We start from the raw sequence: 24,390 nt of genomic DNA on the forward strand, positions 1-24,390 counted from the left end.
TCCCACAGCTGGGGGGGTGGGGGGGCGTGTTTCAGTCCTGGAGGGAGGGCACCTGGACATGGCATCCTGGCAACCTCCTAGGCCTGATGGAGGTGAGGAAGGCGGCCCTCTGTGGGAGGAGCATTTCAGGCAGCGAGAATGGCCAGAGCAAGCTTGCCTGGTGGGTCTGAGGAAGAGCAAGGATGTGGGAGCAACACTGGGAGGCATGAGCAGCAGGAGGTGAGGCCAAGTGAGCAGTGGACTGGCTGGAGGACCCGCACGCACGGGCCCTCCATGTGGCTCGAGTAGAGGAGTCCCACACCTGGCATGCTTTCAGATCTTGCTGGCCACTGCACTGGGACTCGGCTGGGCAGCGGGCATGGGGGCAAGGACGGGAGCTGGAGGACCTGGGAAGAGGCTGTGGCAGTGATCCAGAGGTGGCCAGGGCAGTGGTGGTGCAGTGAGTGTGTGTGGTGGGGGGGGTATACATAAACACATACACACATGTTGGTGTTGAAGTGTAATTTACATAGTGAAATGCACAGACATGGTGAGTTTTGACAAACAGGTACACTGTAACCTGTTCCCCACTCAAGATACAGAATGTTTGCACCTCCCCAGAAAATTAGAGTTACAGTAGTGAATGTAGTCATCAGGTCAAATGTGGGGTGTGAGATGGGGGGGAAGGGGAGCCCGTGGGATCAGTAAGACTGTGAAGGAGCAGATGGGGAGGAGGAGCCAGGTTCAGTGACGTGGGGTGACCAAGTCCGGCCCCTCAAGAGGCCTTCCCGAAGCGCCTGTATGCTGAGGGACCTCAGCCTCCTCCTCCTGAAGCACCAGGGCTCTGAGCTGGAGCTGCTATTGAGGAACAGGACGGCTGCTTTGTTTTTGGCTGTGTCCATTGCCAATCTGATTGCTCTAGGGTACGTTAATGGTGTGTGAGAATCTGGATAATGGAGCACTTTGTGACTTTATACTTGTAATGTGGAAAATGTAAAGTAATTTTTCTTATAAAAGTAATGCCTGTTCAATTTAGAAAAAGTTAGAAAATACAAAAAGGAGAACACATTGTTAAAACTTTTTAATATGGTCTTTCAGACCATTTGGAAAAAATCACTGGGTAACACATTTTGTTTAGTGTGCATACCACATTATAAAGGTACCTGGGTTGTTCAAGATCTTAGCCAAATGCCCGATATCATAATAAATACAGTGTTTTTATGAGTAGCCTCCCTTCAGACAGCTGAAGTGTTACCATGCATTTTCCACTTAAATGATATTGTAGGGTTGTTGTTTTTCTTTTTTCTTTTTTTAATTGACGTACATTAATTAGTTTCAGGTGTACAACATAATGATTCAATGTTTGTTCATATTACAAAATGATCACCGCAATAAGTCAACATCTGTCACCTCACATAAAGAATTATTTTTTCCTGATGAGAACTTTTAAGATTTATTCTCTTAGCAACTTTCAAATATGCAATACAGTATTATTAACTATAGTGTTATTTTCTTAGTTGTGGTTGTTGTTAAACAAACTTTCTCCTCTATGGGAAAGTTCTTTTTTTTTTTAAATTTATTTTATTTTTGACTGTGTTGGGTCTTCATTGCTGCGCGTGGGCTCTCTCTAGTTGCTGCGAGCAGGGGCTGCTCTTCGTTGTGGTGCGCGAGCTTCTCATTGCGGTGGCTTCTCTTTTTTGCAGACCACGGGCTCTAGGTGCGCGGGCTTAGTTGCTCCGTGGCATGTGGGATCTTCCTGGACCGGGGCTCGAACCTGTGTCCCCTGCATTGGCAGGCGGATTCTTAACCACTCCACCACCAGGGAAGCCTGGAAAGTTGTTCTTAACTGCTCTTAATTCTCTAGTGGATCTAGATAAGGAGGGATGACTCTATTTATAGAAATTCATCTTGCAGATACCTTTTAAGGAATATCTCTGTTCTGTAAAATTAGAGGAGAAAAGAGTATGAAAAAACACCAAAGCTTTTTTTTTTTTTTTTGTGATACGTGGGCCTCTCAGTGTTGTGGCTGCTCCCGTTGCGGAGCACAGGCTCCGGACGTGCAGGCTCAGCGGACGTGGCTCACGGGCCTAGCCGCTCCAGGGCATGTGGGATCTTCCCAGACCGGGGCACGAACCCGTGTCCCCTGCATTGGCAGGCGGACTCCCAACCACTGCGCCACCAGGGAAGCCCCAAAGCCTTCTTGATTGTGTGTTGGCAAATGCTGCAGGAGATATGAGGAGGTCTGTAAATGATATACCTGCACTTTCTTCAACTCTAGTTCATGGCCCGCCCTCCCCCCCCCGCCCCCCGCAAAAAAAAAACCACCCAACCCAACAACGGTTGCTCCAGCTTCCTTCCTGTGCTGTGTTTTGAATGTCTCAGGCACCTGACACCTGAGGTGTCCCTGCAGTGGTGCTGACTTAGGGAGACCAAGAAGTTGTGGTTGAAGCGGTGGAGGTCCCAGCTGCAGACGGCTCTGTGCAGCCAGGGCTCTGCTTCCCCTGCAGGGGTTCGCCAACATGAGTCCTCCCTCAGTCAGGAGGAGCCCACCTTCCCAGGATTGGGATGCTAGTGACATGGAATGTGTGTTAGAACTGGGGGCCTCTGCCCAGCCTTTCACAACATCAAGTGTTTATGGAGTGCCTACTGTGTGTCGCTGCCCTGGGGAGACCCCGTGACTAAGCAGACAAAAGTGACTCAGCTCTCGGGCTTTACATTCCGGTGGGCAGAGTAGACAGACGTGCAATAAAGGAAGCGACACCTACAGTACGTGGGAAAGTAGATCAGTGTTAGGGGGGTTGTTGTGCCAAGCTGGGTGGTCAGGGGAGGCCTCAGTGCAGGGAACGGAGGCAGGAGAGAAAGAGCCAGGGTGGGCGCTGGGTGGGAGTGGAGAGGAAGCGGGCGCTGGACTACCAGTGGGGGCAGGGGCTGGTCTGGAGTTGAGGCCGGAGAAGTCGCGAGTCGTGTGGCTGTTGTGAGGCCTTGACTGAGATGGCAGGTTTGGGCGGGAAGACCAGGAGCTGCTTGTGGCGATGTGAGGGCTAGAGGCCTGGCAGGCGGGCAGCTGGACAGAGGGGTTTCCTGCCCCGCAGAGAGCAGAGAGCTCAGGTGCAGGGTTCCCTCCAGAGAGATTGCTGGTTGTGGGACGTGCGCACTGTCACCTGCACAAGAAAAGCATCCGCTTCATGATGACAGCCACTGGTGTTTTGATGTTTACCTTTATCAGACACAGACATATATACAGTTTTTAGAAAACAGGCTTCATGTGTACATATGCACATTTATTCCTTATTGGGGTGGTTGTAGATTCCCACGCAGCTGAGATCATCTGTACACTTTGCCCAGTTTCTCCCAGGGGTGACGTTTTGCAAAGCTGCAGTCTGATGTCACAATGATGTTGACAGACCCCACCTGCCTCACTCAGAGCCCACTCTTACTTGTAGCGTTCATCTGTGTGGGGTGGCTGCTGAGTCCCACACAGCTTTGCACCTGTGAGGGTTCATGTATCCACAGCAGTCAAGACCAAATGGTTCGAACACCTTTACAACCATACCCACCTCCCTCCCACGCCCCTCCAGCTTGTATACATATTTATGTGGTTTGCTTTGGTTTTGGTTAGCATTTTTTTAAGTTGTGACAAAGTAAACCATAACATAAAATTTACCATCTTAACCATCTTTTAAGTGTATAATTCAGTAGTGTTCTGTATGTTCACATTGTTGTGCAGCCAATCTCCACACCTGTTCATCATGCAAAACTGAAACTCTGTCCCCATTAAGCAGTAACTCCTCAGTTCCCCCTCCCCCAGCCCCTGGCACCACCATCTACTTCCTGTCTCTATGAATTTGACTCCTCTAGGGACTTCATATAAGTGGAATCATACAGTATTTGTGCTTCTGTGACTGGCTTATGCAAATTAACATAATGTCTTCACAGTTCATCCATGTTGTAGCTTGTGTCAGAATTTTTCCTTTTTATTGCTGAATAATATTCCATTGTGTGGACGTACCACATTTTATTTTTCTATCATCCATCGATGGACATGAGGTTACTTCCACCTCTTAGCTGTTGTGAATAAAGCTGCTATGAATGTGGGTGTACAAATATCTCTTCAAGACCCTGCTTTCAATTCCTTTGGGTGTAAACCCAGAAGTGGAATTGCTGGATCACAGGTAATTCTATTTTTAATTTTTTGAGGAACTGCCATACTGGTTTCCACAGCAGCTGCACCATTTTTCATTCCCACCAGCAGAGTACAGAGTTGCAATTTCTCCACATCCCCACCAGCACTTGTTATTTTTACTTTACTTTTCTTTTTTTGTTTTTTTTGTATTGAGTTTTAGGAGTTCTCTATATATTCTGGACATTAATTCCTTATCTGATATGTAATTTGCCAGTATTTTCTGTGGGTTGCCTTTTTATCCTGTTGATAGTATCCTTTGATGGGCAAAAGTTTTCAAGAAATCCAGTTTGTCTATTTTTTCTCTTAATGCCTGTGCCTTTGCTATCATATCTAAAAAAATCATTGCCAAATCCAATGTTATGAAGCTTTTTCCCTATGTTTTGTTCTAAGAATTTTTATAGTGTTAGGTTCAACCTTTGGGTCTTTGATCCATTTTGAGTTAATTTTTGTAGATGGTGTTAGGTAAGGGTCCAGTCTCATTCTTCTGCATGTGGATATTCAGTTTTCCTTGAACCACTTGTTGAAGAGACTGTCCTTTGCTGTGTTGAATGGCCTTGGCAGCCTTTTTGAAAATCTGTGTTCTATTTCATTGGTCTGTGTGTCTTCATGCCAGTAACACACTCTTTTGATTACTATAACTTCGTAGTAAATTTTTTTTTTTTTTTTTTTTTGTGGTACACAGGCCTCTCACTGTTGTGGCCTCTCCCGTTGGCGGAGCACAGGCTCCGGACGCGCAGGCTCAGCGGCCATGGCTCACGGGCCCAGCCGCTCCGCGGCATGTGGGATCTTCCTGGACCCGGGCACGAACCCGTGTCCCCTGCATCGGCAGGCAGACGCTCAACCACTGCACCATCAGGGAAGCCCCGTAGTAAATTTTGAAATCAGCCAAGTGTAAGACCTCCCACTTTGTTCTTTTTCAGAATTTGTTTGGCTATTTGGAGTCCCTTGAGATTCTATATGAATTTTAGGATGGGTTTTTCTGTTTTTGCCCCCCCCCCCAAAAAAAGTCATTGCAGTTCTGACAGGGATTGCATTAAATCCGTACAGCTTTGGATGTTACTGACATCTTAACAATATTAAGTCTTCGATTCATGAAGATGGGCTGTTTTTCCATTTATTTGTGTTTCTGTTGGTTGTCTCGGCACTGTTTTCTAGTTTTCACATACAAGTCTTTGACCTTTGTTAAGTTTACTTCTAAGTATTTTTTTCTTTTCGATTCTATTTTAAATAGAATTGTTTTGTTTCTTTTGGATTTTCACTGTTAATGTGTAGAAATGCAGCTGATGTTTGTTGATTTTGTATCCTTCAGCTCTACTAAATTTGTTTATTTTGTGGAATCTTTAGGGTTTTTTACACATAAGATCATGTCTTTTGCACCCACCTTATATTTTAATATTGTTTTGTAACTTCTTTTTCACTTAATAAATGTTTCAAACATTTTCCCATGTTTCACGTCTAATTACAAATTTACCAAAATTTGTTAGAACCAAGTATTATTGGGTCATATGGGCACAGCGCACAGTGAATGGAGGCCTCGCCCTCCCCAAACTCCTCGCGAGCACAATGCACTAAGGGACTTCCAGTCAGTTCTGCCCCGTGAGCCGTCAGAGTGTAAAGGCCAGAGGCCCTCTGGCTGCATAGCAGGCAGCTGGCCTGTCTGCCCTCCGTGCTTCCTCCCACTTCTCCCCGCCAGCACTCCGCTCCTCTGGGAAGCTCCCTGAAGCCAGGAAGGAGGATTCTATCTGAGCGCCCTGGCTAAAACCCAGCTTCTGTAACTCACTCTTTTCTGCCCGATGACGAGCATCTGTACTGCAGTCCTCAGATCAGCACACACAGACAGGAGAGTGTGGAAGCGGGGTGCTCTGTGTGCGCTGAGGAGGGGTCCCCAAAGGTGTCAAGGAGGGGCAACCTGGAAGCAGAGCTGAGGAGAATGGGTTGGTGGGTGTCGGGGGAGAGAGTGCTGGGTGCTGACAGCTCTAAGGGTCCAGGGAGTGTGTTAATTTAACTTTTGTCTCTGTCTCTGTACAAAGAGGAGCTGAACACTGGATGGGGTTGGGAGCTCATCTTTGTCCTTGTGCTGGGCCACATGGAAAGTTCTCGAACTAGTCCAGCCACAGCATCCCTTCCCTCCGCTCCACCGCCAAGAGCGCTTTAGAAAAAGGAGGACATGTGAGCCACTGCTCTCCTTGGGGCTGGAAGGTCCACTGCCTTAGCGGGTGGACAGCCAGCACCATGCCGGTGGCCTCCTCTAGGTCCACTTTTGTGTGTCCCCGGGGCGCATCACTGCAAGAGGAGACAGTTATGCCAGCCATGCCCCTCACTGGGGTGCACCCTGATCTCAGAAACAGCCGTGAGACTTAGGCCTCAGAAGCATGTGACTCGGCATCTTAATCCGTCTTGCAAGGTGCTGGTCAGGGTGACTGTGGCCTCCCCATTTTGTAGATTAGGAAACTGCAGAGGAAGATTAAGTAACTTACTCGAAGCTGTGGAGCTGGTGAGCAGCAGGACTGAGGATCCAACCCGTGGGCGCTTACTGCCCAAGCCCAGGCCTGTTCCCAACCCCCATTTCTGGCATCCCACTGCCCTCCAGCTTAGCAATTCCCTCTCCGTCTGAACAGCTAATGCCCTTGCCCCAGAGTGGCAGTTGGGAAGGTCTGCACTCCTTGGTGGCACCCTGCCTGTCTGGCTGGCTCCCTCCCCACTCTGCCCATGCTGCACTGCACAGTGGCAGGTCGGACCCATTCTTGATTCCATGCCACGTCCCCTCGTCTTGGGGGTCCCCTCACCCACTCTTTCACTGACTTCTCAACCTTGGGGACTTGGGGCAGTTGTGATTTCTGCAGGAAGACCCCAGGATGAGTTAGGTGTTTCCCCACCCGTGCAGACCTCTGTCACTGGACTTAGCTGTGAGGTTCATGTTGTCTACGTTTTGGCGCTCCCTGGGCAGGGCCAGGCTTCTGTATCTTTACTTTCTGTCTGCTTAGCCCAGTGTCAGCTCCTAGGATGGGCTGTGATTGGTACCTGTGCAGTGGAGCCCTTGGGCTCTGTATGTTCTTGGGGGGTCAGGCTGGCCCGTGACTTGTAGGCAAGTGACTTTGATGCGCTCCAGGAGGGAATACAGACTTCAGGAGCTAACCAGCACCCCGGGGGCCGGTGGATGCTCCTCACTGGTGGCCACTTAAGACTGATGCTGGCTGAGCTGGAACTTTCTTGGTTAAGATGATAAATGGTCAGCTTGGGTTGGCTTAAGCAGAACAGTGAATGAACTGGCATCTTGGGTTATCTCGTGTATAACAAACCACCCCCAAACTTGCTGGCTTAAAACAACAGCTTTATTATCGTTTGTGATGCTGCTCTTGGCAGGGCTCGGTGGGGCCAGCTCATCCCAGCTCCTTACGGGCTCTACTGGGGCAGCTTGAGCAGCTCGGGGCTGGAACAGCTCACCAGGGGCCCCGGGGCCTGGCCTTGAGGCCCACTTCTCACTCCGTGTGGCCAGCTGGGGCCTCGTCTCAGCAGGATGGTCTCAGTGGAGTTGGACTTCTTACATGGCAGCAGGCTCTCTCCAGAGGGCAGATGTTGAATGAAGCTTCCTTGCAAGCCCGCCACACATTCTGTTAGTTAAAGGCGTCCAGGGCCAGCCCAAATTCAGGGGGCGGGGTGCACACAGGCTCAAAGAGCCGAGGAGTCCAGGGCGATGCTCGGAGCAGCAGGCCCGGTCCTGCACGCTCACGCTTACACTCTCGCCCACCTTCCCTCTGGCTCACTAGCCCTTATTTCTCCCCTCTGGGCTTTGCGGGGATGGGTGTCCCCCAGGCAGGTAGTTTACTCCTTGGGCCTTGGGGCCAGATACCTGGCCTCTACCAGGCAGCTGTGTGGCCTTGGGCAACTTTCCAGACCTCTCTGCATGCCTCCGTTTCCCCCTTGTGGTGAAATGAGTGAGGGAAGGCCCCGGGCCATGCTGCCTGCTGGTTTGAGAAAAGCCCGGGAGCAGTGGGGGGCCGGGGAGCAGTGGGGCTGGCCCTGGAAAGGCAGCGCCCCTCGGACGGACCCCCCCGTGGCCCTGGCCCTGGAGGAAGGCACGGCCGGGTCGCAGCCCCTGCCCCTGGAGACACCTGCTCTTCTGAGCTTCTTAGCGGTGCCAGCTGCTCCCTGTCCCCTGGCGTCCAGCAGGGCCCCACCAGGTCTCGGCGCTGGGTGGCTGGGCCCATGGCCCCACTCGTCCTTTCTCTTTCTCACAGCGCAGGTGGCAGGAAACCACCTTCACAACGGCTTCCCTCCAGCCACTCAGCCTGTGGGGAAAGGGTGGCATGTTCCCAGCAGCGCATGTGGGACTCTGGTGTCATTGGTGGCAGCCACTTGGCCTAGGAGGGCGCAGGTGTCCCCGCCTGCCTGAGTGTGCGCCCTTCAGGTCCTCTCCGCCGTGCTCTCTGCACCTGCCTTCCTGGGCCCCCCAGGGGATCGTTTCTGGGCTCTTTTCTTGAAGGTTAAGGGGGAACTGTTAGGGTCTGGCCTGCAGAGGAAGAGCTCTGGCGGGTCGGCTGCTCTGCGCTGGAGAGAGCGCGGCTGTGTCGGGGCTTGTCCCACGTACCCTGGGAACAAGTGCTCACAGTGGCCTGGGACTGAGTTTCCTGTGTGCGGGGGATGGCTTTGAACACACTGCGTGTGCTCAAGACTGGTCGGCAGCTGCTGGGCTGAACTTGACCTGTCACTGTAGAGCTCTGGCTCAGGGACCGGGGCCTGTTGTAGAGGCTTTGCTGTTGAAGTGACTGCCCTGCTACTGGAGACGCAGTAGGGCGTTTGCATTTGGCGCCTCTGCTTGCTGATAGCCCTGCACCGCTGCTTCCCCCAGGACCGCATAATGACCAATAGAGGGAGGAGGCACTTCCCTGGTCTTGTGGAAGCTCACTCTCAGCTTGACAGTGGGGGTGGGCCCTCCAGAAAAAGGTGGGGTGAGCTGGGTGCCGCCTGGGGCCACGCTGGCCTTTTGGTGCCAGCACTTGATCTTCCGTGCTCTCATGGGAGCCCTGGCAGGACTTTCAGCTCTCAAGCAGCCACCGCTGGCCCTGCCCAACCCGCACTTGCTGCCACGTGATTCCAGAGCTCGTGACCCTCATGCTAGTGTCCATGCCACCACCTCTTGGGTGACAGAGAGAGCATCCTCAACTAAGAGACCCCTTGGCAACAGCCCTTTGTATCAACGACCACTGATGTCCAGTTCGTTGTCAAGTGTCTCATTTGTCCCTGAGCAAATATTTCTGAGCCACCTTCCCAAGGCCCAGGCCAGAAGCTGAAGGAGGCCAGGGAGCTGGACAAACACCCACCGGGCACAGGCATAGTCTGCTGTGGCGCCTTTGCCAGCCAGGTCTGCCCAGCTGGCTATCCAGCTTCATGGGCCCCTGGTGGGGGACTGGGCCCGTGTTGTACCACAGCCCTTCCCCCGCAGGGACTGACTGTCTGATTGACCACACCGTGGGGCCATCCCTGGAGGCTCAGCTGGAGGAGACATTGAGAAGGCGACTCTCCATGGACGTCAATGCAGCAAGAACACACGGGGTGGGGGGGCTTTTGGGAGCAGGGTCACGACAAGGGAGGCGGTGCCTATGCATTGCAGCCACTGGTCCTGCGCAGCTGTCAGATGGCCAGGCAGAAGAGCCAGGCTACCTGTGTCCCAGCTGCAGCCAAGTACAAATCCCTGGAGGGGGAGATGGCTGAGGTGCAGCCCCTGTGACTCAGGGCTCTTGTCCCCAGTAGCTCGTGGTCTTTCCAAACATGCACACCTGGCAGGTGGCGGGCTTTCGTCCGGTGGACCTCAGTGTAAGTGCCGGGTTCTGCGGGCTCAGTCCCGCGGTGACAGGATGCTTTGTCCCACTTTCAGACTTTAAGCTATTCGATGTCCCTTGGAAAGTCTTTTAACTCACAGATGATTTATTGGTAGCCTGTTTTTTTCCCTAGGAGCAGTGATTAGGGGCGTTACATGAATAACCAATATTTTAAATGTTTGAGCTTGCTGCTGTTTTCCAATGAATAAAAGCCAAGAGAGATGTTATGTGTTTTTTTTCTTTGTTCCCAGGCAAGCCAATTTTTTCAGTTGATATTCACCCTGACGGGACCAAGTTCGCAACTGGAGGACAAGGTATGTTCACAGGTAGTGGAGGGAGCGCTCACAGCCCTGCGCCTCACCCCATGTCTCCTGATGCCCAGGAGCTGGGAGGAGGGAGAGGGCCTGCTGCTCATCAGCATGGATGTGCTAGGTCACATCTAAGCCCTTTGTGGCTCTGGCATACTCTCTGTAACTACTTTGGCAGCAGATTCCTGCTGACTAGGTTCATATTACAATCAGTCTGCATCCCCACCTTACTGAGCACGGGGAGTGGCCGGTGGTCCTGTGGACAAAGCCCCAGCCCCAGAGGCAAGGTCTCTGGTAGCATTTGCTCACCTTGAAAAAGGGAGGAGGTGGCTAAATTATGAAGTTAGTCATGTAGTCATGAAGCTTATTTTTCTGGGCTCAAAAGAATTCAACTGTGTCACTCAGGAGCTCTGGACTTAGCTGGGGGGCCGGAGTTTTGTCCTTGTCCACAAGAGGGGGCGCACCTTCCCGCCCGACTTGGCACAGTGAGGTCTTGGGAGCTGTTGAGGAAATATTTTTACCTACTGGCCAAGAGGCCATTTCAAGTGTGCTTTATGGTAATTCTGACATGTCCATTTCTAGGCACTTACTAGTTTTTGCCTTCTGTAACAGAAAGTTAGTGAGAGGTTGCCCTTTTTTAGTTATCAGTAATGGAAAACATTACTAAAATGCATAGATGTATATTTTTAGCAGAGTACTACTTCTGCTTATGACCACAGGAACCTCAAATGCCCTCTTTTAGTTGACCTCCCATCTGTAGGTGATGGCAAAGGGCAGGTAACATGGTAACGATCCTTTCCCTGTGTTGAGGGCACATTTCAGGCTTGGTTCTCAAAAGTGTCCAGTCAGCTGTGGGAACAGCAGTGGACCCCAAGCAGCACCTAGAGGGGAGGGGAGGTTGTGGGGGTGCCTGTGCACAGCTTCTTTGGGTTCCATATGAGGGGTCTGGGTTCTGGGTGGGCACGAGGACCTCCTAGGGGCCCCTGGTGGACCTGTGTTAGAGACCAGGCCAGAGTTCAGTGCAGACCCAGGCTGGCCTCAGCCTCCTACTGAGCCCACTGCCTCCAGTCCCCAGCGGCACTTGTTTTTGTTCACCTTCCCTGTGACACATAATAGTAACTCAGATCCTGCTGATCTATCAGCCCTGACTTCTGACAGCTAGGTGAGGGCGGGTTACAGGCTCCTATTGCCACTCCTGACACATTGAGTTGTTTCTGCTCCTTCGTTCCAGGACAGGATTCTGGGAAGGTTGTAATCTGGAATATGTCTCCAGTCCTCCAGGAGGATGACGAGAAGGATGAAAATGTCCCCAAGATGCTTTGCCAGATGGACAATCACTTAGGTATTACAGGGTGGCCCTTTGCAGGCTTTGCGTGTTGGCACAGTGCCCAAGGTTAGCACGTGTGTTTGTAATTAGAGAGATAAGGCCCGTGCGGCGGTAGCTCCCCTCGGCCTGCTGTCTGAAGGCACAGATGTTGGCTGCACACCTGGGTGAGTTATTCAGCAGAAGACTCGGCCTGCCCACAGAACCATCTTTGGACAGTCTGCAGGTACCTCTGGTGATTTCCTGCTCATGAGTCGTTACTGCCTGATTCCATGGGGCTTTGGGGCCAGCGACCTGGAAGCAGTAGGGTTCCGGGGAAGGGTGCACAAAAGACAGCTCACCAAATGTCTCAGATGGCCGCCGTGTCACTTGGGGCCCTTTGCCAGGCCCTTGTGGCCACTGGACAGTGTTGTAGTTTCCTTTCCTGCTGTAGTGCCTTAGTTTCCTGCCCTTGAGCATCAGGCTCTGGTTTCCAACCTAGCTGCCCACTGAGATGCTCCACTATCAGTTATGCCCCCTCCCTGTGTGCTATGTGTTCCTGCTCTCCCGACACACCCCTTGGCGTCCTCCACCCCAGAACACAAGGTGCCCGCAGGCCACGTGTGGACCACATCTTGGATTATGTCCCTTCTGCTGTGGGGCTCCAGAGGCTCTTGACCCATCAGGGCCAACCGGGATTTCTCCTGGCCTTAGTTTATAAGTGCAGGACCAGTCTACCTGCAGTGTTGACAAGTTTGGAAAAAGAGCTGGTAGGTGGCTTGAAGTCAAAGTTTTATGCTCTACCAAGCTGCTCCCCTGAAAGTTCTGGGAAAGGCATCTTGGCCTTTTTAGTACATGCCCTCATTTTGAGAATTATCCCTACTCAGAAATACATCTCATCATTCGACAGCCCTGAGATTTAGTTACTTACCAGTTTTCATGGAAAGAAGCCTTCTCCTATTGACTGTTTGATTAAGCACTAATGCTTCTCAGATGACGTAGCATTTCCCCTCCAGACTTTGCTCTGGTATTTGTTCTTACAGCACAAGTAGGTTGGTGCGTGAACTGAATTGTTCTTCTGGGGCTCTCACACAGTAGGTACCTTGAGTAGATCAGATAGATTAGATTTTGTAAACCCTCTGCATCTTGCCAAACTGCACAAAGCAAATGAGCGTGGCGACTGGATTTTCATCACCCTATTTTTTTTTCTTCCCAGCATGTGTGAACTGTGTGCGGTGGTCAAACAGTGGGATGTATTTAGCTTCTGGGGGAGATGACAAACTGATTATGGTGTGGAAGCGGGCTACGTAAGCATCATTTTCTTTACTTCACATTTTATTTTTAGAAGCTTCTTTGCTGGTCTTTATCACAGTCGCTTTCCCCACCCTGGCCCTGAGGTCTCCAGAGCTCTGACTCAATGAGTACCAGGAAGCACATGTAGGCGGGGGCAGCCGGGGCCTGACTAGGGCGGTGGGTGGCCACCTACCTGCCTGTGGACCTGCTCAGCACTCCTCACAGGGCTGCAGGGTTTCACCTGAAAAAGAAGGGCTCGTCCCTTCGAGGGCTGACATTGATGGCTTCGTTTTGTCCTTCAAGTGAAATTTCCTAACACACAAGGTGCTCTGATGGGATCTGGGGTGGGGGATCTAGAGCGTGCCCTCTTGCCATTCACCTCGTTCTCTGTCAGCTTTACCTGGGGCTCCCAGGAGCCCCACCTTCCCCGAAAGCCCCTGCTCTGCACCCACAATGAACTGACCATCTCCTGGAGTCTCCTAGGGTGGGTCCTGGGCCTTTGGGGCCAGCCAGGCTGGGGACCAGACCCCACCCTCCTGCTCAGCCAGAGTGTCCCCAAGGCTGTGGCTTGGCGAGCAGAGGCGCACTGTCTCCTTCAGCCCAGCCAGCTGCCTCCGCGAGCCCTTCCTGTAGGTTTGAAAGAATTCTACAGGAGCTAAGGGTGTTAACAGAGCCTCTGGGGGTCCGAGGTGTTGGTGCCATGTCTGCAGGGCTCCATGACTGCTCAAGGCCCAGGAGCGAGCACCCCAGTTCCAGTGCTTTCCCTGCCCCAGTATTCAGGCAGAGGCGTTCAAGTCCTTACAGGAGGGCTTGAAAAATAGTGTTGCTTCTGCTGCTTTAGCCAACATAAATAACGTATTTAGTATACAGTTTGGAAAATTGAAGAGAAAAAAATCATAATCCCACCATCTAAAGGAAGCCACAGTTAATATTTTTGTATTTTTCACGTGTGTCCTTCTGGTCCATTTTCCAGCATAGGTGATGTATGGTATCGTGTTGTATATGACATTCTGGGACCTGTTGCCTTCACTTAATTCTATCCCATGGACGTTTTCCCAAGATTGGTGTAGGCCGTGTAGCATTCCATCCAGTGAACAGATCATAATTTGCCCAGTCAGCCCCCATTGTTCACCCGTTTGGCACTCGCCAGCCGCTGTCTGTCTGCTTTGTCTCTGCGTTGCCCGGAAGTCCCCGGGTGCCCTTCTGACTCCTCTCTCACACAGGTACATCGGCCCCAGCACCGTGTTCAGCTCCAGTGGCAAGCTTGCCAACGTGGAGCAGTGGCGATGTGTCTCCATCCTGCGGAGTCACTCAGGCGGTGAGTGGGCTGCCCATGGGGTGGGCGCCCCGGCGGTGGCCGAGAGCAGCAGCGGCACCTCCACGGCCCCTGTGGACTGTGGGTCCTTAGAGCAGCCCTGTGTCTGGGCCACCCCTCCCCTCCCCGCTGCCTGCCTCCAGCTGCGTCAGTGTCCCCACTCCTGCCCTCATGGGCTGTATGTTTATATCTTTAATGTAGAACTCCCCACGTTCCGCTGTTTATCCTGGGAACTGAGTCACTACCTCCATCAGTGGATCGCTAAGTCCGTAAGCGCACTTTCTTTATTCCACAGAAACCCGCACACGGGGGCCCACTGGAAAGCTTTTTACTTGACTTTGAGAGTGTTTGCAAAGTGTTTTAAATAGGCTTGGTATGGAAAGAAACTCATTTTTCAGATTTGGACTGAAGTTGACAGCACTTGGTCAGATGCCAGGGATACCAGAGTCAGTGCAATTCAGTCTTCCTCAGAGAACCTGCGGTCTAGCCGGGAATAGCTGGGAGGGTGTGCCAGGCAGGGGCCAGCAGAAGCCAGAAAGGCTTGGTGCCAGTGGTGAGCTGGCAGCATGTAACCCCGCTGGACGTGTACTGCACGGCAGCAAGCGGCGCGGGGTGGGGCTGGCTAAGTGTGTGACGGCAGGTCATGGAAGGCTTGCGCTCCTGCTAATGAGGGTGCCCTTTGTCGTGGAGGCCTGAGAGGGGGATCATCTGACAGCCCTATGGAAAACAAGGCAGTTTCAGGGGTTCAGATGAAAACTGCAAGGGCCCAAACTAGGCCTGTGATCATTGAGAGAGAGGAAGAGATTGACCTGGGGACTTTGAAGGGCTGAGCAAAGGGAGGCATGAGGGAGACCCCTAGCTGGGTGCCTGGGGAGCCAGCGGTATCCTCTGCTGAGACCATACGACCATGGGTTTATGGGGCCGGATGCCAGTTCAGTGCAGGATGTGCTGGGTTTGGGGGGTGTCCCGAGCTGGTTGGAATTGAGCCTGCCACTCGGGGGCTGGGGGGGCGGAGATGGGGCAGGAGAGAATCAGCTATGGTCCAGTCTGTGCTCAACACCCACTCTGCAGATGACACTTTAAAGGTGAACAGACCCACCTCTTAGAGACCACAGATTGAGTCCACATCTTTGAAAGCTGATAGTGTAACGTTGTGTTATCTTTGATAACAGTAAGAATTTGTAACTTACCCTAACTTGCTGGCAGGTGCTCACAGTGGAGTCTAGTTGGGCTTCTCTGGAACTTGGACAAGGTATCCATGAGGTTATCCAAGTGGGGTGGGGCCTGAGTGACGACTTTCATGGGGCCCCTAACCTGAGACTTGGACTGAGCCATAACCTCACCCTCCCTCCTGGCCCACCACCCCAGGGCTCTCCTCGACCAGGCAGGTAGGGGTGCCCACCTTCAGTGGGGATACCTGCCACTCCTTTTGCAGTGGTCCTGGTAGCACCATCAGTTGCTAATAAAAATAGTTTTCTTTAATGGCCATAGAAAGCTGTTTCCCTACCATGATAGAGCCCTGTGTCTTTTAAACCACGCGCACATATTATAGTTTACAGTTGAGCCTTGTTCCCTTTGATACTGAGAAAAGACAAACATGGGTGCTATCACCGCATTTGTTATTTTGGAATTTCTGCAGTACAGTTAAGCAGAATCTGAAGAAGGTAGACAGGGAATTCCCAGGCGGTCCAGTGGTTAGGACTCGGCACTCTCACTGCCGGGGCCCAGGTTGAATCCCTGGTCAGAGAACAAGGATCCCACAAGCCATGTGGCGCGGCCAAAAAAAGAGAGAAAAGAAAAAGAAGTAGGTTGACAAACTAGAAAACAATAGTAAAATGAGATGATATGAGGAATAAAGCTTTTAGGACTTATAAAGCATTGAAAAGCACTTCAGACTAATAAAAATAAGTCATTGAATTGGCTTCATATAAGAAGATGTTTAATTATCTGTCTTTCACTAGTCATAGCCAATTGGAATATCTAATGATAGAAAGAGATAAGTGCAGTTTTACTCAGATTCCCAAGGAGGGTCTCACTGAGAAGGTGGCGTCCAGGGGTTGAGCAGATGGCGATGAGGGGACAACCGTGTGGACCTGCAGAGAGCTATCCAGGTGGAGGGAGCAACTGGGGCAGCAGATGGAGTGTAGACGTGGGCTTGGGACCGGGGGGCGGGGGGGGGGGGAATGCAGAGGGGAGGGGGCCGGGAGGGGCTCTCGTCTGAGTGAGGCAGAGCAGTGTGGAGGCCTGGGCAGCAGTATGGAGCCCATATGGTGGGGGGCCGAGGCCGCACTGGGGAGACCAGTGATGTGATCTAGGTGAGAGCCTGTCGGGGGCCGTGGGTCGTCATGGTGGAAGTCAGGGCACGTGGTCACACAGACTCCCTAGGGTGGGAAGTGAGATGAGGCCCCAGAGGAGGTGGGACGGCTTCCCAGACTGTGGCCTGAGCAGCGGGAGGGATGCAGGTTCCTCACTTGAGGTGGGAGGGGGTGTGGGGGCGAGTGGACATTGTTGGGTCCGCAGTGCCTGGCAGCAGGGTGAGTGGACCTGCGGGCTGGCTGTTGGGGGGTGAGCCTGGAGCACAGGGGAGGAGCCTGGGGTGCGGCTGAGCCGGGGAGCCAGTGAAGGTGGTGGAGAGAACGTTTGAAGGAGGCAAGAGCAAGCAGCGTGCCCCACGTTGCCTCACGGTCGAGTGAGCACCGAGGATCGGCCGCTGGACTGGATGGCATGGAAGCCGCCGGTGGCCTTGGCAAGCGTGGTTCCTGTTGGTGAAGCCGGGTAAAGGCCTAATTGGCAGGCGCTCAGGAAAGACCGGGGGAGAGAGCTGGACGGAACCCAGCTGGTCTTGTCAGGCGCCTGCAAAGAAAGACAGCAGAAGAGCTGAGGGGAGGATGGACTCCAGGCCCGCTGAGGAGACGGAAGGGCTATAGCGGCTGGAAGACCCATCGGAGAGTGAGCGGGGGACGTGGCGGCGGGGAGGGGGGCAGTAAGACCAGGGAGGGGTCGCAGTGCTCTGTCAGGGAGGGTCTCTGGGCATGACTGTGGGAACTATGGCTGAGGCCAGAAGCCAAGGTCATTGGAGTAGGTGGAGGACTTTAAGGGTGTTAGAAAAATCATCCTCTTGGAATCACCAAGAATGATGTTGGAGAGATGACGGGAATGACAGTGACCAGAAACTTACATCTTCAAGGACAGGGAGGGTCTCAGGTGTGTGTAGAGCTGTGGCGAGAAGGAAAGGGCGTTGTATGGTCTGAAGACAGAAGCTCCAAAACTGGGGTTTGGGGAGGAAGTCATGTCACATGTGTGGATTTACTGCAGAACTCAGCAGTGACTCCAAAGGGTGTCTGGAAGGATGACTCAGGACGTGGGAGAACTCATTCAAACAAAGTTAACAACGTTGAAGGAGGCTACAGTGCTCCTGACAGCTTGGTGTGTTGTGAAGGCGGCACCTATGACCGATAACAGAAGGCAAGATTCATTCCCCACACATGGCGGGGTAACCAGCCATTCAGCAGTTCGTGGGTGAAAGGAAGGTAATGTAGAGCCTTAGCTAAAGACAGCATGATAAATTCCAGGTATTAAAGAAACGTTCTAAATAAAGCAAGAGAAAACGGAATTGAATATTTATTAGACCTCCAGCAGAGGGAATATTTTTTCAAAGTTAACAAGGAATAAGAGAAATCATTTTTAAAAATACAACAAAGGAGAATAACTGACTTTACTACATAAACCTTCTACAGCATAGGAAGGTAAACTGATGGAATTTGCAGCTAAGGTCTGTATTGTCCATAGTCCATGGAAATTGCTAAGAAAACCGGTCTCCTTTCTGGAGTCTCAGGTGAGCATGTCTCTGCTCTAGGACTCAGGAAGTACAGGGGGGTCTGTGGTTTGCACGGCTGCCCCCCAATCCCACCCACGCTCTGAGCCCCAGAAGAGGTTCCTGTGCCTCCTTTAGCAGACACTGCATTCTCGTTAGACCCGCCAGCACAAATCACCTCCCAACAGAGGGGGTAGGAACAGAGGAGTCCCTGAAGACAGCTTCAGACACACCAATGTGCACAGTCTTCATTTTGCAAATTAAAGTGGAACTTCAAACATAAAAATGTACTCAATAAGTTAGAAGGGAAAAAAATCATAATCCTCAAGCTAAAAAGGGAATTTTGAAAAGGACATTGTGCTAGTAGAAATGTGAAGAATCCAGACTCATGAAATGAAAATGCCCAGGTGCTCCGCCCAGGTTCCCACGGTGCGGCATCCGTCTCAAACAAACGCCCCGGGGTGTGCAGAATGACGTGGGCACGTGTGCTTATGGGCATGAGGAACTGGAACCTGGTCCAAGTCCACTGCTGAGTTAGGTCTGTTCCGGGTCTCGAGTGCCCTCAGCCACGCAACGCGGAGCAGGACAGCGGGGCCCGGGCTCGTGCTCAGCACTGGCGCACACACGGGAGATCACGGTGCTGCCCGCGTGGGCCGTCTTGTCGAGCTGACTCTGAAGATTTAAATCATCCTGTGAGCAAAGGACTAGATGGCTCCTGACTGGCTGCTCTCTCTGTTTGTTCACCTCACCAGCCATCCCTCCGCACTCCCGGTGCCGCATCAGGCACTGAGGTTGGAGAAACCAGGGAGACCTTGGCTGTCACGCCGCGCTCTGATGAGGCCGGGTTAGGGTTGGAGAAGGTGGCTCAGTCGGCCCAAGGGCTGCAGACCCAGCCATGCAGTGGCACGAGTGCCACACTCTTGGCCAGGCCCTCAGTGCTTTGTCAGAAGGGAGTCGGGTGGGGCCGTTAGATGCTTCAGATCTTAGGACTGATTGCAGAACCTTAGTGGGGAAGTTCTTCAGGTTGGTTTGGAAAAGTCTAGTTATGATGGTCTCAGGTCAAGTCTCCTCAGGTGTGAGAACGCCAGGGGGCTGCTGACTGGCCAGCTGGCAGGGTGGAGCTGCGCCGTGTCCATATCCACCACCAGGTAAGAGACTCACCATTGGCCATTGTCTTCCAGATGTGATGGACGTAGCGTGGTCCCCCCATGACGCCTGGCTGGCCTCGTGCAGTGTGGACAACACCGTGGTCATCTGGAACGCAGTGAAGTTCCCAGGTCCGCACCTGTGCCCGGGCGGCCTTTCCGTGGGGCTGCCCGGCGGTGTCTGGAACGGGTGGGCTGGGTCTCCTCGGCTGGTGGCAGCCAGCCTGTCTTGTCAGTAACTCAGGTCTTCTTTATCAATCACATTTAAGGTTTAAAGAGAAGTTTACATTAAAGAAAAATAATAGTAACCAAGTGCCGGCATGGGTGTCCCTGCTGCAGGCTGTGCGGATGGACCCCTGGCACTGGGAGCCCAGCCAGCTGCCCTTGAGGGTGCGCCCTCCCACTCCGGGCTCTGGCCTCAGCCCAGTAGCCGTCTCCTCTGTGATGCCCTCGAGCATGAGCAGGCTAATAGATCCAGTTTTGCAGATCAGTTTTTCTGTTAACGTGTTTGAAGTCCCTACCGATGGCAGAGCCTGGGATGGCACTGCGGTTTGCAGCCAGTGAGATGCTTCTAGTCCCTGCCTGGTGACAGGAGCGTGTTCTCATAAGCTCGGGTCCCGGTCACTTGCTCTCTTCATAAGCTTCCACCGTGTTTGGGGACTCGGCCCAGCCACCGTGGCTGGGGTGTCATTCAGCTTACAGCTCTCTGGGGTCCAAGCTCCCTCCCCTTTGTCCTCAGTGATGACGAGCAGAGGACTCACTCAGCACAGGCCCGGTCCCCCAGGGAGGGTCACATCGGGAGGGCTTGGATGGGCACGGGCTCCTGTCTGGAAAAGAAATCATGGGCAGGGCTGCGGCTGCCGGCAAGGTGACGCGGCACCTTTCAGCTCTGGCCCTGGCTGCCTGCCCCTCTGAGGGCATGTGCAGCCTCAACCCATACGTGTCAGCTTGGCTGGAGGGAAATGGGTGGTGCCCACCTCTTGGGTGAGAACAGACTCTTCTGCTTGTGCCCAGGGGTGGGGCTGGCCAGGGCAACTCCTGAAGCCCCTTCTGTTGGCCGGCCGACCCGTGGCCCGTTTCTAGACAGAGTCACTGTTTTCCCCTTGGTAATGCCTTTCCAACCTCACTTATTTGTCCTCACAGAAATCCTAGCTACTCTGAGAGGCCATTCTGGCCTGGTGAAGGGCCTGACTTGGGACCCTGTTGGTAAATACATTGCCTCTCAAGCCGACGACCGCAGCCTGAAGGTGTGGAGGACGCTGGACTGGCAGTTAGAGACCAGCATCACCAAGCCTTTCGATGAGGTAAGAGGCCTGGCAGGTCCCCCACCCCCGCCCCCTGCCTCCCACACGGAGCAGGGGCTGCCTGGGGTCCAGACGTGGTCGGGGAGCCCAGAGTCAGGTGATGAAAATCATTCACTTCTCAGAAGCTATTAAACATCCACCTTTGTAGTGAAAAGGCTTGTAGGTGTTAAAGCTGAAGAGTTTACAGCACACTGCCCCTTGGGGTGTGGGGGACGTAGAGGGTGGAGGAGGCTCTTGTGTCTTCCTGAGGGCGCTGGGCCGTGCTTGCTGACCTTCGCTCTGCAGGCCAGCCGGCTCCTGTGGAAGGCGTTAACAGTCCAGTTTGCAAAACATCTGGAGCTTCGACTGCACTGGCTTGTGTAGTATTTTACCATCTCTTCCCTCATTTGAGTTCTGATTTCACGTGGGACCAGAGCTCAAGGTCGCCACTATTCAGTGGACATTTCTTGAGTGCCTCCTGTGTGTACGGCTGTCCTGAGTACAGGAAATGAACGTGGATTGAGATGGAGTTATCCAGAGTGGGCAGAAATGGCTGGGGGTAGGTGGTGGTCACGTCAGAGAGGGCTTCTTGGAGGAAGGGACCTGAGTACAAAGTTTTGCAGGAAGAATAGACACCTGCCCACTGGTCAGGGCTGGCTGTGGAGAAAAGTGGGTATCACATGTTCAGCTGTCTCCCAACCCACAGAAGTTCCTAAACTGGATCCATGAGCCTGGTCCTTATCTCACTTAGTTCTGCCCTCCTTGGCAGCCACCTAGTGTGAGAGGACATGGGCTGCAGGCCTTGTGGAGAGCCACTGGGCTCCTGGGGCGGCTGCGGGGCGGGGAAAGGGCAGGACAGGAATGTTTGGAATCCTGCAGGAGCTGGCAGCACTCTTCAGCCTCTGGGGGGGCTGTCCTGCCTTGGCTTGGACCTGGCTGGCAGTGGAGGCAGGTGTGTCCCCATGCTGCGCTCGGGCCCTGCCCTGTCCTGCCTTCCCCAAGGCCTGCGCAGCCTGGATCTTAACCCCTAAGCCTTTCGGACTGCCCTGGACTGACCTTGACCTTCAGGGGCTGGCTTTTAGCCAATGTCATCTCACTTTGCAGGAGGCATGGTGTGAAGAGGTGCCCTGCCTCTGCCTGGGTCAGGGGAACAGTGCCTTTCTCTTGTGCCATTTATGGTTTCTATGGACTTTACAAACCTCTTCTCCTTGGCTGGTGGCGTCACCAGGCTTTGGGCGAGGAGACAGGATTCAGAGAGCAGGTGGGGCCTGGTGGTCACTGTCTGCGGTGTGGAGAGAGGCTTGTGACCAGGCTTCCGAGGGTCAGCAGTGCTCTTTCTCCGCAGCAACACGTGGTCTGCAAACCTCCTGTGGGGTTCCCCAGTGCTGGGTAGGAAGGAGAAGGGGTCTGTGGTCAGATAGATTTGGCCCAGATAGGGTTGACAGTGGAAAGAGGTGGCCGTCCAGCCATCCCCTCAGCCTGTGCCGCCGTGCAGTGGGGGAGGGTAGAATGGCGCCCCTACCGGTCTCTTGACGGCCCCGCTGTCAGCTCACCCAGAGAGACTGGAGTCAAGCTGGCCGTGTAGCCAGCAGCTTGGGCGTGCTCCACCATCGTGAATTTGTATATCAGAGCTCAGTTTGATTTCTGGGGCCAATTTTGGTCACAGAGTTGGCCTTGGGCTCCTTTCAAGCACAGACGTTTCTTGCAGTGTGGAGGGACGACCCACGTGTTGCGGCTCAGCTGGTCCCCTGACGGGCACTACCTGGTGTCTGCCCACGCCATGAACAATTCCGGCCCCACCGCCCAGATCATCGAACGGGAGGGCTGGAAGACCAACATGGATTTTGTCGGGCACCGGAAAGCTGTGACTGTCGTGGTGAGTCCACTTGGGCCTCAGGTTGGCCGGCCATCAGCGCCGCCCTAAGTGGGACCCTCAGAACCTGGGCAGTGCCGTGCTCCCCCGTCCTGGGTCATGTGTTGGACTGAGATGGTGGCCTCTGAGATTCAGCACACATTGTTAGGTTCTTGTTTCATTTTAAATACTTAATGTTTCAATATTTTAAACTAGTTATACAAAATAGAATACATACCCATGTGCTTTATTGGCAAGTGAACGTGATGAATATGAAGTTAATATTTTATTTAATGTGATGAATGTCACCAGAACCAGACTTTGATTAGGACACGTGTCATCCTCGGCACAAGGCCTGCTGGGTAGCTGTGAAAGCGCAATGACGCGTGCCGGTGCCCGGGGCTGGGGGACACCTGCTAGGCTGGGATCCTGGTATGTCTCATATTTGGCGTAGGGTGCGTGCTTGATGCTTGATTAATTACTAATTAACCCTTGTTACTTGGTTTTAGAAATTCAACCCAAAAATCTTCAAGAAGAAGCAGAAGAACGGGAGCTCTGCGAAGCCCAGTTGCCCGTACTGCTGCTGTGCTGTCGGCAGCAAGGACCGCTCGCTCTCTGTCTGGGTGAGCCCTACTGTGAGCTCGCTGCTCTGCGGGGAGGGGGTGCCTGAAAGAGGAGAGACCCCCCACTTCTGGTGGTGCTCAGTGAGTGTTTCTGCCCTGAACCTGGGCCTGGCCAGGAGAGGCCACCCTGCCACCCAGCCAGAGCAGCTCTTGTGTCCAGACCCAGATCATACCTTCAGTAGTCAGGGCCACGGTTGGCATATTGTGTTGGCTTTCCTTTAAAAGAACTTTGTGTAGATATAGAACCTCCATAGTGGATCTACCTGAAGTACACAGCTCAGTACATCTGTCGTCAGACGTGTTTACTTCCGTGTAACTATTGCCCTGGAACGCTCCCTGCCCCTTCCCTGTCAGGACCCTGCCCCCAGCGCCCCCTCAGCCAGGGCAGCAGCACTAAGGATGTCTGTCACATGGATGAGCTTTGCCTGTTTCTGGACTTTATATGAATGGAGTCGTGCAGTGTTTACTTTTTTGCATCTTGTGTTCTTTTCACTTGGCGTAAAGTGGTTGAGCTTTGTGTGTGTTGTGTTAACAACAGTTTATTCCTTATCATTGATTTCCCCATAAGCAGAGTGGATTTGAAGTTGTAGATTTGGAGGTTATCCTTTGGCTGCATTTAGGACAGTTGCTTCTCACAGAGCAATCCTGTGACCCCATTTCAGACCCTGGACCTCGTGCGTCCTAGGCGGTTCAGGCGCATTCTTCCTGGGCTCCCCTGGGCCTGGGCTCCATCCCTGGTACTTTGACCAAAACATCACTGACGGGTCAGGTGTTGACAGAGGTCCCAGGTTTCTGGGGGGTCTGTAGGCATGTCTGTGGAAGGAAGGCCAGGCTGGTTCTCTTTGGGGAGTGGAACTAGGATGGGGCAAGGTTCTCCTGGGTTCCAGGTGCTCAGATTCCAGTCCCATCCTCAGGACTAGGGCTGTCTTAGCGCCTCCTGCGCTCAAGGCGTGTTCCCACCCCAGCCCGCCACCCAGGGGCCCAGGACCAGTGGGCAGGACAGGCAGGGCCTGTGTGTGAGAGCTATGCCTGCTGCTGCTGTGGGAGTGTGGACATGTGCTCGGCCACGTGAGGGGACCAGATGACCCACATGCACGTGGGGAAGGCGGCGGGTACGGTCCCCAGACACAGGTTTTCACAGGATGTTGATGACACACTCATTCTGCATTAAATGAAAAAGCAGGCAACCATGTGCCTTACTTTAAAGAATAAAATATTTGTCCAAGACGGAAGAGAGGAAGAGTGTTAATAGTGGCTACCCTGGGGCCTGGGTCAGGGCAGCATGAACCTGTGTGGTGTGTGGCACTGGTCACATGGAGCCTTGGGTATGTGTATGCACCTGAACGTGAGCCTTGAGAAGGGGTGCTAGGTTCTCTCTGAGGCTGTTTTCCTGTCCTGGGACCTGCCTTTGCTGCTGCATTCCCTGCCCAGGCCTTGGCATCGCATCCCTGTTCAGTAGGCCTTCTAGACCCC

General features: G+C 53.1%; 1 protein-coding gene across 3 annotated transcripts in view; it reads left to right on the top strand.

Moving 5' to 3' along the window:
- The window catches only part of HIRA (histone cell cycle regulator), a 74,333-nt gene that overhangs the window by 6,059 nt on the left and 43,884 nt on the right, over positions 1 to 24,390 (top strand). For 2 of the 3 annotated variants that reach the window (XM_082852500.1, XM_082852501.1), the window contains exons 2-9: positions 10,233 to 10,295; positions 11,521 to 11,631; positions 12,809 to 12,899; positions 14,109 to 14,203; positions 19,196 to 19,291; positions 20,303 to 20,463; positions 22,151 to 22,318; positions 22,804 to 22,917. In XM_082852500.1, coding sequence (XP_082708626.1) covers positions 10,233 to 10,295; positions 11,521 to 11,631; positions 12,809 to 12,899; positions 14,109 to 14,203; positions 19,196 to 19,291; positions 20,303 to 20,463; positions 22,151 to 22,318; positions 22,804 to 22,917 — 899 coding nt within the window. Of the gene's footprint in view, positions 1 to 10,232; positions 10,296 to 11,520; positions 11,632 to 12,808; positions 12,900 to 14,108; positions 14,204 to 14,403; positions 14,470 to 19,195; positions 19,292 to 20,302; positions 20,464 to 22,150; positions 22,319 to 22,803; positions 22,918 to 24,390 lie in introns of those variants that run through there. The other variant, XM_082852502.1, reaches the window with a different exon arrangement.

The sequence above is a fragment of the Leucopleurus acutus genome (genome assembly GCF_964270905.1).
Source record: "Leucopleurus acutus genome assembly, chromosome: 13".
Taxonomy (NCBI): Eukaryota; Metazoa; Chordata; class Mammalia; order Artiodactyla; family Delphinidae; genus Leucopleurus; species Leucopleurus acutus.